The sequence below is a fragment of the Xenopus tropicalis genome, chromosome 9 (genome assembly GCF_000004195.4).
Source record: "Xenopus tropicalis strain Nigerian chromosome 9, UCB_Xtro_10.0, whole genome shotgun sequence".
Lineage (NCBI taxonomy): Eukaryota > Metazoa > Chordata > Amphibia > Anura > Pipidae > Xenopus > Xenopus tropicalis.
Genome location: NC_030685.2, coordinates 845,533 through 857,614, shown reverse-complemented (window position 1 = coordinate 857,614; position 12,082 = coordinate 845,533). Strand labels below are relative to the sequence as shown.

General features: G+C 47.3%; 1 protein-coding gene across 1 annotated transcript in view; it reads left to right on the top strand.

The window, feature by feature from the left end:
• The window catches only part of LOC101734116, a 293,365-nt gene that overhangs the window by 161,226 nt on the left and 120,057 nt on the right, over positions 1 to 12,082 (top strand). The window contains exons 14-15 of the mRNA XM_031893295.1: positions 1,356 to 1,667; positions 1,876 to 2,223. Of these exons, the coding sequence (XP_031749155.1) occupies positions 1,356 to 1,667; positions 1,876 to 2,223 (660 nt within the window). The remainder of the gene's footprint in view (positions 1 to 1,355; positions 1,668 to 1,875; positions 2,224 to 12,082) is intronic.

Below are 12,082 nucleotides of genomic sequence, written 5' to 3'. Positions count from 1 at the left end.
CACAGCACCATTATATGTGAGGGGTGAGTACCCCCTAATAACCCACTGGCACCCACTGACCTACAGAGTGGCACATCCCAGCCTGGGGGAGGGGATAGAGAGGCACAGCACCATTATATGTGAGGGGTGAGTACCCCCTAATAACCCACTGGCACCCACTGACCTACAGAGTGGCACATCCCAGCCTGGGGGGGATAGAGAGGCACAGCACCATTATATGTGAGGGGTGAGTACCCCCTAATAGCCCACTGGCACCCACTGACCTACAGAGTGGCACATCCCAGCCTGGGGGAGGGGATAGAGAGGCACAGCACCATTATATGTGAGGGGTGAGTACCCCCTAATAACCCACTGGCACCCACTGACCTACAGAGTGGCACATCCCAGCCTGGGGGAGGGGATAGAGAGGCACAGCACCATTATATGTGAGGGGTGAGTACCCCCTAATAACCCACTGGCACCCACTGACCTACAGAGTGGTACATCCCAGCCTGGGGGAGGGGATAGAGAGGGGCACAGCACCATTATATGTGAGGGGTGAGTACCCCCTAATAACCCACTGGCACCCACTGACCTACAGAGTGGCACATCCCAGCCTGGGGGGGATAGAGAGGCACAGCACCATTATATGTGAGGGGTGAGTACCCCCTAATAACCCACTGGCACCCACTGACCTACAGAGTGGCACATCCCAGCCTGGGGGGGATAGAGAGGCACAGCACCATTATATGTGAGGGGTGAGTACCCCCTAATAGCCCACTGGCACCCACTGACCTACAGAGTGGCACATCCCAGCCTGGGGGAGGGGATAGAGAGGCACAGCACCATTATATGTGAGGGGTGAGTACCCCCTAATAGCCCACTGGCACCCACTGACCTACAGAGTGGCACATCCCAGCCTGGGGGAGGGGATAGAGAGGCACAGCACCATTATATGTGAGGGGTGAGTACCCCCTAATAACCCACTGGCACCCACTGACCTACAGAGTGGTACATCCCAGCCTGGGGGGGGATAGAGAGGCACAGCACCATTATATGTGAGGGGTGAGTACCCCCTAATAACCCACTGGCACCCACTGACCTACAGAGTGGCACATCCCAGCCTGGGGGAGGGGATAGAGAGGCGCACAGCACCATTATATGTGAGGGGTGAGTACCCCCTAATAACCCACTGGCACCCACTGACCTACAGAGTGGCACATCCCAGCCTGGGGGGGGGATAGAGAGGCGCACAGCACCATTATATGTGAGGAATGAGGATGAGGAGGAGGAGGAGATTATTGAGTGAGTCGCACTGATATAATAAGGGGGGAGATTAGCCCTGTAACCTACATTTCTTTCCTTTCCCCTCCCAGCGGCCCCCAAGCAGCCAATCCCAGTGCAATGGTCTCTGTCTGATACAGGGGAAGCTCTCTGTACCCTCAGCCTGCAGAACTTTTATCCCAAACCCATAGAACTCACATGGACCTGCCTGACTGGGTCACAGCAAAGAAACCTACACTCAGAACCTCAGTACCAGAATAATTCTGACCAAACCTTTAATGTTACAAGTTCATGTTCGGTACCTGAGAATCTGCTCCGACTCCCAGACTGTAAGTTCTGTGTCACCTGGAACCACCCGGCCACGGGGGCATCTGAATCCAGCGAGATCAGCCCCAGAGACCCAGGTAACCCTCATACTGGCACAGAGATTTGTTTATCCCTGACAATAATTAATAATTAATGCTGTTCATGCAGAAATCAAACTGCATAAGTGGGGAGGTGCTTCATTTTACTCCTGCTCTATATGACTGGGATTCCTTTATGCCTGGCATCTGTCTATTTCCACAGAAATCTGACTGGCACAGGGTTTAACCTTTTTTGTCCGATTTGCAGGTTTCCCATGGCGCCCCCAGGTGGCAGTGCAGCCCATACCAACCCTTACACAGGGCAGAGAGGCGACACTGCGGTGGGATATCTCTGACTATTTCCCCAATGCCCTGACAGTTACCTGGGCACTAAGGAAGACTGGGCATGAAGAGCTGATCTCCCCTCCCCACACACAGAATTACAGGGCTGAGAATAAACCAGGAAGGGCCCCATGTGGCACATATATCAGTACTGAGTATTTTCCCTTCATCCCATCTATACTTTCCCACCAAGGGGCAGAAATTGTGTGCAGAGTGGCACATCCCAGCCTGGCACAGCCCATAGAGATTGGCACTGGGGCCTTACAGATAACAGGTGAGTCCCTGTATAATACTGTGAATATTGCTGAGTAGCTGTGGGAAGGCAATGAGATTTACTCCTATTACAGGGGTAACACCAGTGCCCCCCCCCCGGCCCCTATAAATGTGGGTGTGCAACTATTTTTGGCTCAATTTGTGCAAATGATTCAATTCTGTTCAAAAACTTGCTAAATGATATTGTTCCCTCTATATAATGTGTAGGATATAATTCCCCTCTTGCAGATCTCTGTCCTTTTTGTCCTTCCTATGGTACATTTTGTAGCACCCAAAAAGTGCCTTGGGGTCTGATCTCAACACCAGATCTAATTGGCTTGGTCCATTAAGGCCTTGGTTGTTTTCAAAACCAAGCAGGGAAAATAAAAGGCAGTAAGCTGGGTGACAGTTAGACAATCTAGTGTGGGGAAAAGGAAGAGGGAGGCTGCGCCAGGGTTTGCGCATCCCAACAGATTTGCCAGATTGTGTGAAGAAGATGGGAGTAGAACTCTGGATTGGCGGTTCTAGATGAGGCTGATCTCTCTAACAGCCGGGAGACCAGTTTCTCTAGTAGTGGTGGGGAGGAGAGCAGAGCTAGGCCTAAACAGATGGTTATAGGGGATTTAATCATTAGGAAAGTGGACAGGGTAATCTGTCAAGTGGATCGCTTCAACCGAACAGTTTGCTGTCTTCCTGGTGCCAGGGTTCGGCATGTGGTTGATCGGGTCGACACATTATTGGGAGGGGCTGGGCATGACCCGGCTGTCTTGGTACATATCGGTACTAACGACAAAATGAACGGTAGGTGGGGGACCTTAAAGAGAGAGTTCAGGGATCTAGGCTCTAAGATTAAGGAAAGGTCCTCCAATGTCATTTTTTCCGAAGTTTTGCCGGTGCCGCGTGCTAGTTTAGGGAGACAGCGGGAGCTTAGGGAGCTAAATGCCTGGCTAAAGTCTTGGTGTAGGAAGGAAGGGTTTGGGTTCCTAGAGCACTGGGCTGACTTTTCCTTGGGGTACAATCTATACAGCTGTGACAGATTGCACCTCAATGGAAGGGGGTCTGCTGTGCTAGGGGAGAGAATGGTTAAGGGGCTGGAGGAGTGTTTAAACTAGACAAGGGGGGTGGGTGAGCTAGAGTTTTATGGGAAAGCTAGTGTAGGGGGGGCAGTGGGACTAGCAAAGGGTTGTGGGGGAGGAGTGAGGGGGGCATATAGTTTATCAGATAAGGAGTTTCCGTTACAAGGAAAACAGTCTCATATTCACCTTAGCTCTAACTCTCCGTTAGCTAATGTAACATCAGGGGGAGAAGTAATAATCTCCGCTGCATGCTGGGTAATGCGCGTAGCTTGTCGGGTAAATTAGGGGAGCTGCAGGCTATTGCATGTATTGAAAATTATGATTTAATTGGTATCACTGAGACCTGGTGGGATGATAAATGTGACTGGGCGGGGAATTTAAATGGTTATACACTTTTTAGGAGGGACAGAGAGATTAAAAAGGGGGGAGGGGTTTGTCTTTATGTAAAGTCAGACTTAAAGCCATGTAATAAAGACATTACCAATGAAAACGTTGAATCTCTTTGGGTAGAAATTTCAGTAGGGCTGAAGGTCACAAAGAAAATGATCATTGGTGTATGCTATAAACCCCCCGTATAGATGAGGGGGATGAGGCCCAGCTATTGTTGCAAATGGAGGAGGCTTCAAAACTGGGTCAAGTTGTTATTATGGGGGACTTTAATTATCCGGCACTGACTGGGGTAATGGGGGGGCTAAGTCAGAAACAGCTAGTAGGTTTGTAACTATGCTAAATGGTAACTTTTTATTTCAGGTGGTTCAAGAACCCACTAGGAATGACGCTATTTTGGACCTGGTGATTTCTAATAATAATTAACTTATCTCTAACATTTGTGTGGGGGGGGCATTTGGGGAACAGTGATCCCAACATGGTCTCCTTTGGGATAATGCTGCAGAGACAGCTCTATAAGGGAGTAACTAAACGCTCAGACGTGCAGACTGTGCCAGTATAAGGGCATCTCTGCAATGTGTCAGCTGGGAAAGGCTTTTCATGGGGTTAGACACAGAAGGAAAATGGAACATCTTTATAACATTGCTTTGTAGGTATACACAACAGTATATCCCCCTTGTAAGCAAGGAGAGGCATCGCAAAGCAAAACCTTTATGGCTGAATAAAAGTGTTATTGTCAAGGTTGGTAAGAAAAAACGTGCTTTTAGGGCATTCAAGTTAGCTGGGGCAGCTGGGGCTTTCATCAGGTACAGGGGGGCAAATAAAGCAGGGTACAGAAAACTATAGGCCTGTTAGTCTGACATCAGTAATAGGAAAACTTTTGGAAGGGGTAATAAGGGATAGGGTACTTGAATACATTGCAGTTCACAATACTATACAGGACAACTAAAGCCTAAAAAAGACTATGGCTAGAAATGTTTGTAACACCTATTTGGCTATAATATGGCCAACCCAGGCTAGTAGCGTGCTGTAGAGCATGTGTTACATGCGACCTTAATGCACAGGAGTGGGCCTCCGCTACGTGGGAGGTAGATAATGGAGCTGAGGGTGTTGTTAAACTACAACTAGCTGGGGTAGTGTGGTGCAATAGATAGAAATGGACGCCAGAGGATTCTTATGGATGAACTGGATAATACTTTATTTGTCCAAGACAAAGGTATGCAGGGTATTTCAATACTCACTTAATAGATGTTATACAGTATGCAGTTATACAATTGATGTAATTCGGATCAATAGCAGAAGTATGATGCTCCCCTGTGTATCCCTTCTCATCAAGAGGATTGGGCAGGTAGAACAACAACAGTGTGATAGGTAGGAAAGCTCACCGGCATAGTCCCATGCTCTTTTGGAGGTTAGGGCAAGGCATATTTGCTAACCTATTTCCCTAGCACTTCTGTGTCCCTAAGCTAAGGCCAGTAATGCCTGTTAGGAAGACTACTCCTTTGCTATTATCCTTGATGGAGCAAATGGCTGCTCTTTCTATATAATTCTGTCTGTACTCACCACTACTAGAGGGTGCTATGAAATATGCTGCTATACTGTCTTCTCCTCATTCACGGGGCCCTGTCCCCGACTTAATTTGGATGAATAGGTGGCTACTGGGCCAGATCTGTACCCAGGCTCAGTGGAGCCCTGCTTCAGGTAGCAGCCCGGCAGCCAAAGAGAAAAACACTTCCTTGTGCAAGGCACTATATAGTCTGCCAAGGGGAGTGGTTAAATCAGCTAAACCTGTAAGGGATAGCTTAAGAAACTGTAACCTGAGTATAGAGGGGTCTGCCCTATAACAGTACAGATAAGGAAAAGTAGGGAAGTAAAGCCATAGGGAGCTTAACCCTATGGGTCCCTACATGTTTATCTGTGTGTTTGAGCCCCTGTACCAGCCCAACATCCCCAAAGCTCTATAGAAATAAAGCCCCATGCCCCTGAAGATGCCCACAGTAGCTCTCCATCTTTTGCCCAACTACTGCACATGCTCAGTCTGCTCTTGGCTGATGTCACTGAGCTTAGGGAGCGACTCCCAATATTCTTCTTTCCCCTGCCTGCTTGCTCTAGTCTCTGCCTGTTCCCTACATGCATACAGGCCAACCAATCACAGTCCTGTCTGGCTGCTCCCTAAATAACTGAAGTCCTGCTCTGGCACTTTGAGCTTGGGGCGAGACTTTAGCTGAATCCTTATTGTGGGACTTTTCTTTCCCCCTTGTAATGATCCCAAATACTGAGCTGTGTAACAAATATAAGTTACAAAGGTTGGAAACAGAGGCAGAAGCTGTGACAAAAGTTCCAGTCACTTTGCTGTTACAAACAGCCCCTCTGGGAATAAACTGCCCCATTGGAAAGGTTTCTCTGTATGTAACACAGTGACTGTATCTGCCCCTTACACTCCCCCCCAGGGCTAAGATACAGAATATTACTAGCTTTAGCACTGGGGCTTTTATATACACCCACACACACAGCCCAATAACTTCTGTCAAAGTGTTTATGAAGCAGTTGCATGGGGGCTGTGTGTGCATTACACACGGGGAGAGGCCAAACTGTGCCAGTAGGTGTATAGGCAGAACAACATGTACAGGGGAACCTCTGCACAAACACTATGTTCCTTCCCAGGATGCAAAGTGACTGACACTGAGCTCAGAGTTTGTGTCTCACTATTATAAAAAGGCTGTGTATGGAACCCCCAGGCTGCATGGCACCCCCAGGCTGCATGGCACCCCCAGGCTGCATGGCACCCCCAGGCTGCATGGCACCCCCAGGCTGCATGGCACCCCCAGGCTGCATGGCACCCCTTTGCTTTGGTCAGTGTAATGTGAGTGTTAGAGAGAGTCATTTGTAGAAGGAGAGAATTCAGAATGTGTTTTGGTTGGAAAAAGCCCCAATTATCTCCTGAGCTGATATTTTGGGGGATGGGGATATGGGAATATTTGGGGGTCTGTTGTAAACAAGTTATGTCTAAATACTGAGCTAAAGCTTGTTTGTATTGATATCCTGTAATAAACTGTGTATAATAGGGCAGCACTAGTTTATATGTACCTGTACCCATGATGCACCTGTGTCTCTGTGCCAATGGGATCATTTGTAGGTTCCACCTAGTTCTCTATGGAGGTTGAAGAAAAACTTATATACATGTAACACCTATTTGGCTATAATATGGCCAACCCAGGCTAGTAGCGTGCTGTAGAGCATGTGTTACATGCGACCTTAATGCACAGGAGTGGGCCTCCGCTACGTGGGAGGTATTTAATGGAGCTGAGGGGTTGTTGAACTACAACTAGCTGAAGTAGTGTGGTGCAATAGATAGAAATGGACGCCAGAGGATTCTTATGGATGAACTGGGTAATACTTTATTTGTCCAAGACAAAGGTAATCAGGGTATTTCGATACTCACTTAATAGATGGTACACAGTATGCAGTTATACAATTGATGGTAAAGATGGATGAATAGCAGAAATATGATGCTCCCCTGTGTATCCCTTCTCATCAAGAGGTTGGGCAGGTAGAACAACAACAGTGTGATAGGTAGGAAAGCTCACCGGCATAGTCCCATGCTCTTTTGGAGGTTAGGGCAAGGCATATTTGCTAACCTATTTCCCTAGCACTTCTGTGTCCCTAATCTAAGGCCAGTAATGCCTGTTAGGAAGACTACTCCTTTGCTATTATCCTGGATGGAGCAAATGGCTGCTCTTTCTGTATAATTCTGTCTGAACTCACCACTTCTAGAGGGTGCTATGAAATATGCTGCTATACTGTCTTTTCCTCATTCACGGGGCCCTGTCCCCGACTTAATTTGGATGGATAGTGGCTTACTGGGCCGGATCTGTACCCAGGCTCGATGGAGCTCTGCTTCAGGTAGCAGATCAGCAGCCAAAGAGGAAAACACTTCCTTGTGCAAGACACTATATAGTCTGCCAAGGGGAGTGGTTAAATGGGCTAAACCTGTAAGGGATAGCTTAATAACTGTAACCTGAGTATAGAGGGGTCTGCCCTATAACAGTACAGATAAGGGAAAGTAGGGAAGTAAAGCCATAGGGAGCTTAACCCTATGGGTCCCTACATTCACCCGGGGGAAGAATCCATTCCGACCCGGCAATGGTAAATAACCATAAGTACACTTTCAAGCAATAAACATAGTGCAAGAATTTAGTGCAAAAATATAAACAGTACCAACATCCGCTTCTGGTATCCTCCAGAGGTATACCTGGGTACATTGGGTAACTGTGAAGAAAAAGTTAGGCACATACAGCAACTTTTACTGACTTACATATACCTTGAGTGTCCGGTTGGATCACTCCGGTGCACACATGGGAAATACTCCTGTTGTTCCAGGTTCCCAGGCACATACTTGGCTGTAAAGAAATGTTGCATTGGGTTAACATTCAAACTGTGACACAATCCCACCCATCAACTTTATTAAGTCCAGGCCTTCCACCCAAACCCAGTGTTCATGGATCTCTCGACATGCACTTCGTGGTGTGGATTAGGCAAGGGGTCCTACCCTTCAGGCAGATGAAAATAGAAGTTGTAGTGGGATGGGCGCAGCAGTCTTTTTGGTTACACCCAACTATTTACAATTCTTTACAGTCTCTCCTTGGTCAATGAGAGTTCCAAACTTTAACTGAAGAACAAGTCCATATCTATGGACAATAACTGAAGGAAAGAAGGAGCAGAGGGTCACACCCTAAGTATCAGCAAACTGGCAGTCATTTAGGGGTGTGCCCAAATTGTGGTGGTTGTCTCCGTCTACGGTTAGAGACCAACCCACCTCCCACCCGGGGAAAAACCTCATCCTGAGGTAAACCACCGGCATGGGGTTTTTCAGAGATTTCTTTCAAATTTGGCCTAATATGAAATGTAGTAGGCCTGGGTGGATCTGGCCTAGGTGTAACAGGCCTAGGTGGTTCAGGAGAGGCGCCAGCCCCCATCATTGAGGAAGGACCTTGGGCCCTGACCATGGGCTCAGTCCAACACCTGGTTTTACAGTAGGGGCATCTTTCATCCAAGTCTTTCCAAGCCTGGGAGATCTCCTGACAACAGTAGCCGCAATAAGCCTCCACCCACCTGGAGCCGTCCTCCTCATATCGTTCCCCAAAGGTACCCAACCACACATAGCGTTGTGGGGGCACTGAGGAAAATAAGATTTCCGGGGTAAGCTGGCGTGGTGTGGCGCGATCAGCCATATTAGAATACAGAGGACTAGAGTCCAAAGAATAATTTACTCTGCAGCCATAACAGCTGGTTCCAGACCGCAATTGCAGCCCTGAGACGCACCCGGGGATCAATAATTAGTTGCCAGTCAGTCCCTACCTAGCCGCAGGTAGGGCAAGGATTAATGTTATAAATTTGCAACTTTAATTTTGAAAGCAGTCCAGCACAATATACCCTGGCCGCAGCCGCACGCTCAGGCAATAACTGGAGAATTTAGCACAGCCACCCGCTCCAATGAGAGCCGCCCCACTATGTGGCTTGGCTGGGCGCGGTGGTAACTGGCAGTCTCTTTGAACTCATGGGCCTGCAGCCGCAAGGCCTAAGTAGAGTGATGCGCAGAAACTTTAACTGAGGTGCGCCCGTCGGGTCCCCCGCATCCGCGTAGGGCAAGGTGCAGCACCCCAAAATTTGGCACAATTTTAGTATGGCCAGCCGCACTATTTAAGCCGCCCCACTATGTGGCTTGGCGGTGCGGAAATATCTACAGTCCCCCTCTCTGGAGAAAATCTTACCCGCAGCCGCGGTGTAATGAAATGCCGGAGGTACTGTACAGTGAATGCGCAGCCGCGCAGACACTTTGTATAAGCTGTGGAGCAGTATAGTATGTCCCCGCAGCAGCCGCTGGGGGTCTGTATCCACTTTGCAGAAGGAGCTGGTATAAGCACGTCCGCTCTCTACTAAGACTCTCCACAAAAAATGGCGCTGGTGACGTAAGGCCCCTCCCTCCCCCGTGAAATCTCGTAAACAGCCTTGCTTCACGCGGGATTTCAGGGAAAAGAGCGCCAAAGTCAGCAGCACTTTGTGGACAGGTCCACCGGCCAATGGGAATACTCGGGTAGAATCCACAAGCCCGAACCCACGGCCAATCAGTACACTGCAAATACGATCAGGCCTGCGGCGCCTTTTGCCTAATGCGTCCGGCAGAGCCTGTCAGTAATTTTTAAAGTGACACACACAACTACTCAGTCCCCTCAAGGCAATGGCTCCGGATTAAATAAATCAAATATATTGATCTAAAAAGCACGTTGGGCGCCAAATGTAACACCTATTTGGCTATAATATGGCCAACCCAGGCTAGTAGCGTGCTGTAGAGCATGTGTTACATGCGACCTTAATGCACAGGAGTGGGCCTCCGCTACGTGGGAGGTATTTAATGGAGCTGAGGGGTTGTTGAACTACAACTAGCTGAAGTAGTGTGGTGCAATAGATAGAAATGGACGCCAGAGGATTCTTATGAATGAACTGGGTAATACTTTATTTGTCCAAGACAAAGGTAATCAGGGTATTTCGATACTCACTTAATAGATGGTACACAGTATGCAGTTATACAATTGATGGTAAAGATGGATGAATAGCAGAAATATGATGCTCCCCTGTGTATCCCTTCTCATCAAGAGGTTGGGCAGGTAGAACAACAACAGTGTGATAGGTAGGAAAGCTCACCGGCATAGTCCCATGCTCTTTTGGAGGTTAGGGCAAGGCATATTTGCTAACCTATTTCCCTAGCACTTCTGTGTCCCTAATCTAAGGCCAGTAATGCCTGTTAGGAAGACTACTCCTTTGCTATTATCCTGGATGGAGCAAATGGCTGCTCTTTCTGTATAATTCTGTCTGAACTCACCACTTCTAGAGGGTGCTATGAAATATGCTGCTATACTGTCTTTTCCTCGTTCACGGGGCCCTGTCCCCGACTTAATTTGGATGGATAGTGGCTTACTGGGCCGGATCTGTACCCAGGCTCGATGGAGCTCTGCTTCAGGTAGCAGATCAGCAGCCAAAGAGGAAAACACTTCCTTGTGCAAGGCACTATATAGTCTGCCAAGGGGAGTGGTTAAATCAGCTAAACCTGTAAGGGATAGCTTAATAACTGTAACCTGAGTATAGAGGGGTCTACCCTATAACAGTACAGATAAGGAAAAATAGGGAAGTAAAGCCATAGGGAGCTTAACCCTATGGGTCCCTACATACACAAGAGCATTGACCAATGAGAACACTGATTAGATTCCCAGCACTATATCAGCCATTTTGATATTATCTTACATATAGAGATAATGATGGCATTTTCCCGTCATTATATGGCACAGGAATCAGACATGGGGATAAAGGGACAGACTTGTTCAGTGCTGGGAAACTGTGCTTATTGCTCCCAACTCCAATTGCAGGAACAGAAAACAGGGAGCCGGATTTACTCACATCAGCTGGGATTCTCATTGGAGGATTCTTTTGCATATTTATGCAGCCACTGGCTTTGTGCTGTTGTTTTGATAATTTACTATGTTCCCTAAGCTCCGCCTCCCAAAAGCAGCCCAGGGCAAACTGAGCATGTGCAAGCCCTAAATCTTACAAAAGATGGTATAACAAAGTAACAAGATGGCGGCCCCCTCTGGACAACTTTGAAAGCATAAATCATTACTGTAATTAGGCTTCTCAGCCTCTGGGCTTGTGCAGTAAGTTCAGAATGTTTATGTTTATGTTCAGTATACAGAATACAGCATTTCTACTGATTTTCTATTTTAGACATTAGTTCTCCTATAAGTTCGTGCCACATGGGTTTATGGGTAACAGATCTTGCCAGACTAATTTAGTCGCCTTTTATGAGGAGGTGAGTAGGAACCTCGATGCTGAAATGGCAGTGGATGGGATCTACTTGGACTTTGCTAAAGCGTTTGATACAGTACCTCACAGAAGGTTAATGATCAAATTAAGGAATATTGGCCTAGAACATAATATTTGTAATTGGATAGAGAACTGGCTGAAGGTTAATAGGGAATAGGCAGAGACTAGAGCAAGCAGGGCTTTATTTCTATAAAGCTTTGGGGATGTTGGGCTGGTACAAGAGCCCAATACACATGACCAAACATTTCTAGCCATAGTCTATTTTAAGCTTTAATGTTCCTTTAGATAGTCATAAATGAAACTTTCCTGCTTCATTAAAAATATATTGAAAAACGTGGAGAAATTCACAAAAATGTCACCAATTGCATTGGACTAAACGGTAATGTTTTTTGGCACTAAATACTAAAATATTTTTTATCTTCTTTGAAGTGTTTGTGCTGTCATAATTCCACCTTCCTTCTCCCTCTAGTCTCCGCCTATTCACTATTACTCATGCATACACACTAACCAATCCCAGCCCTGCCTGCCTTCTCCCTCTAGTCT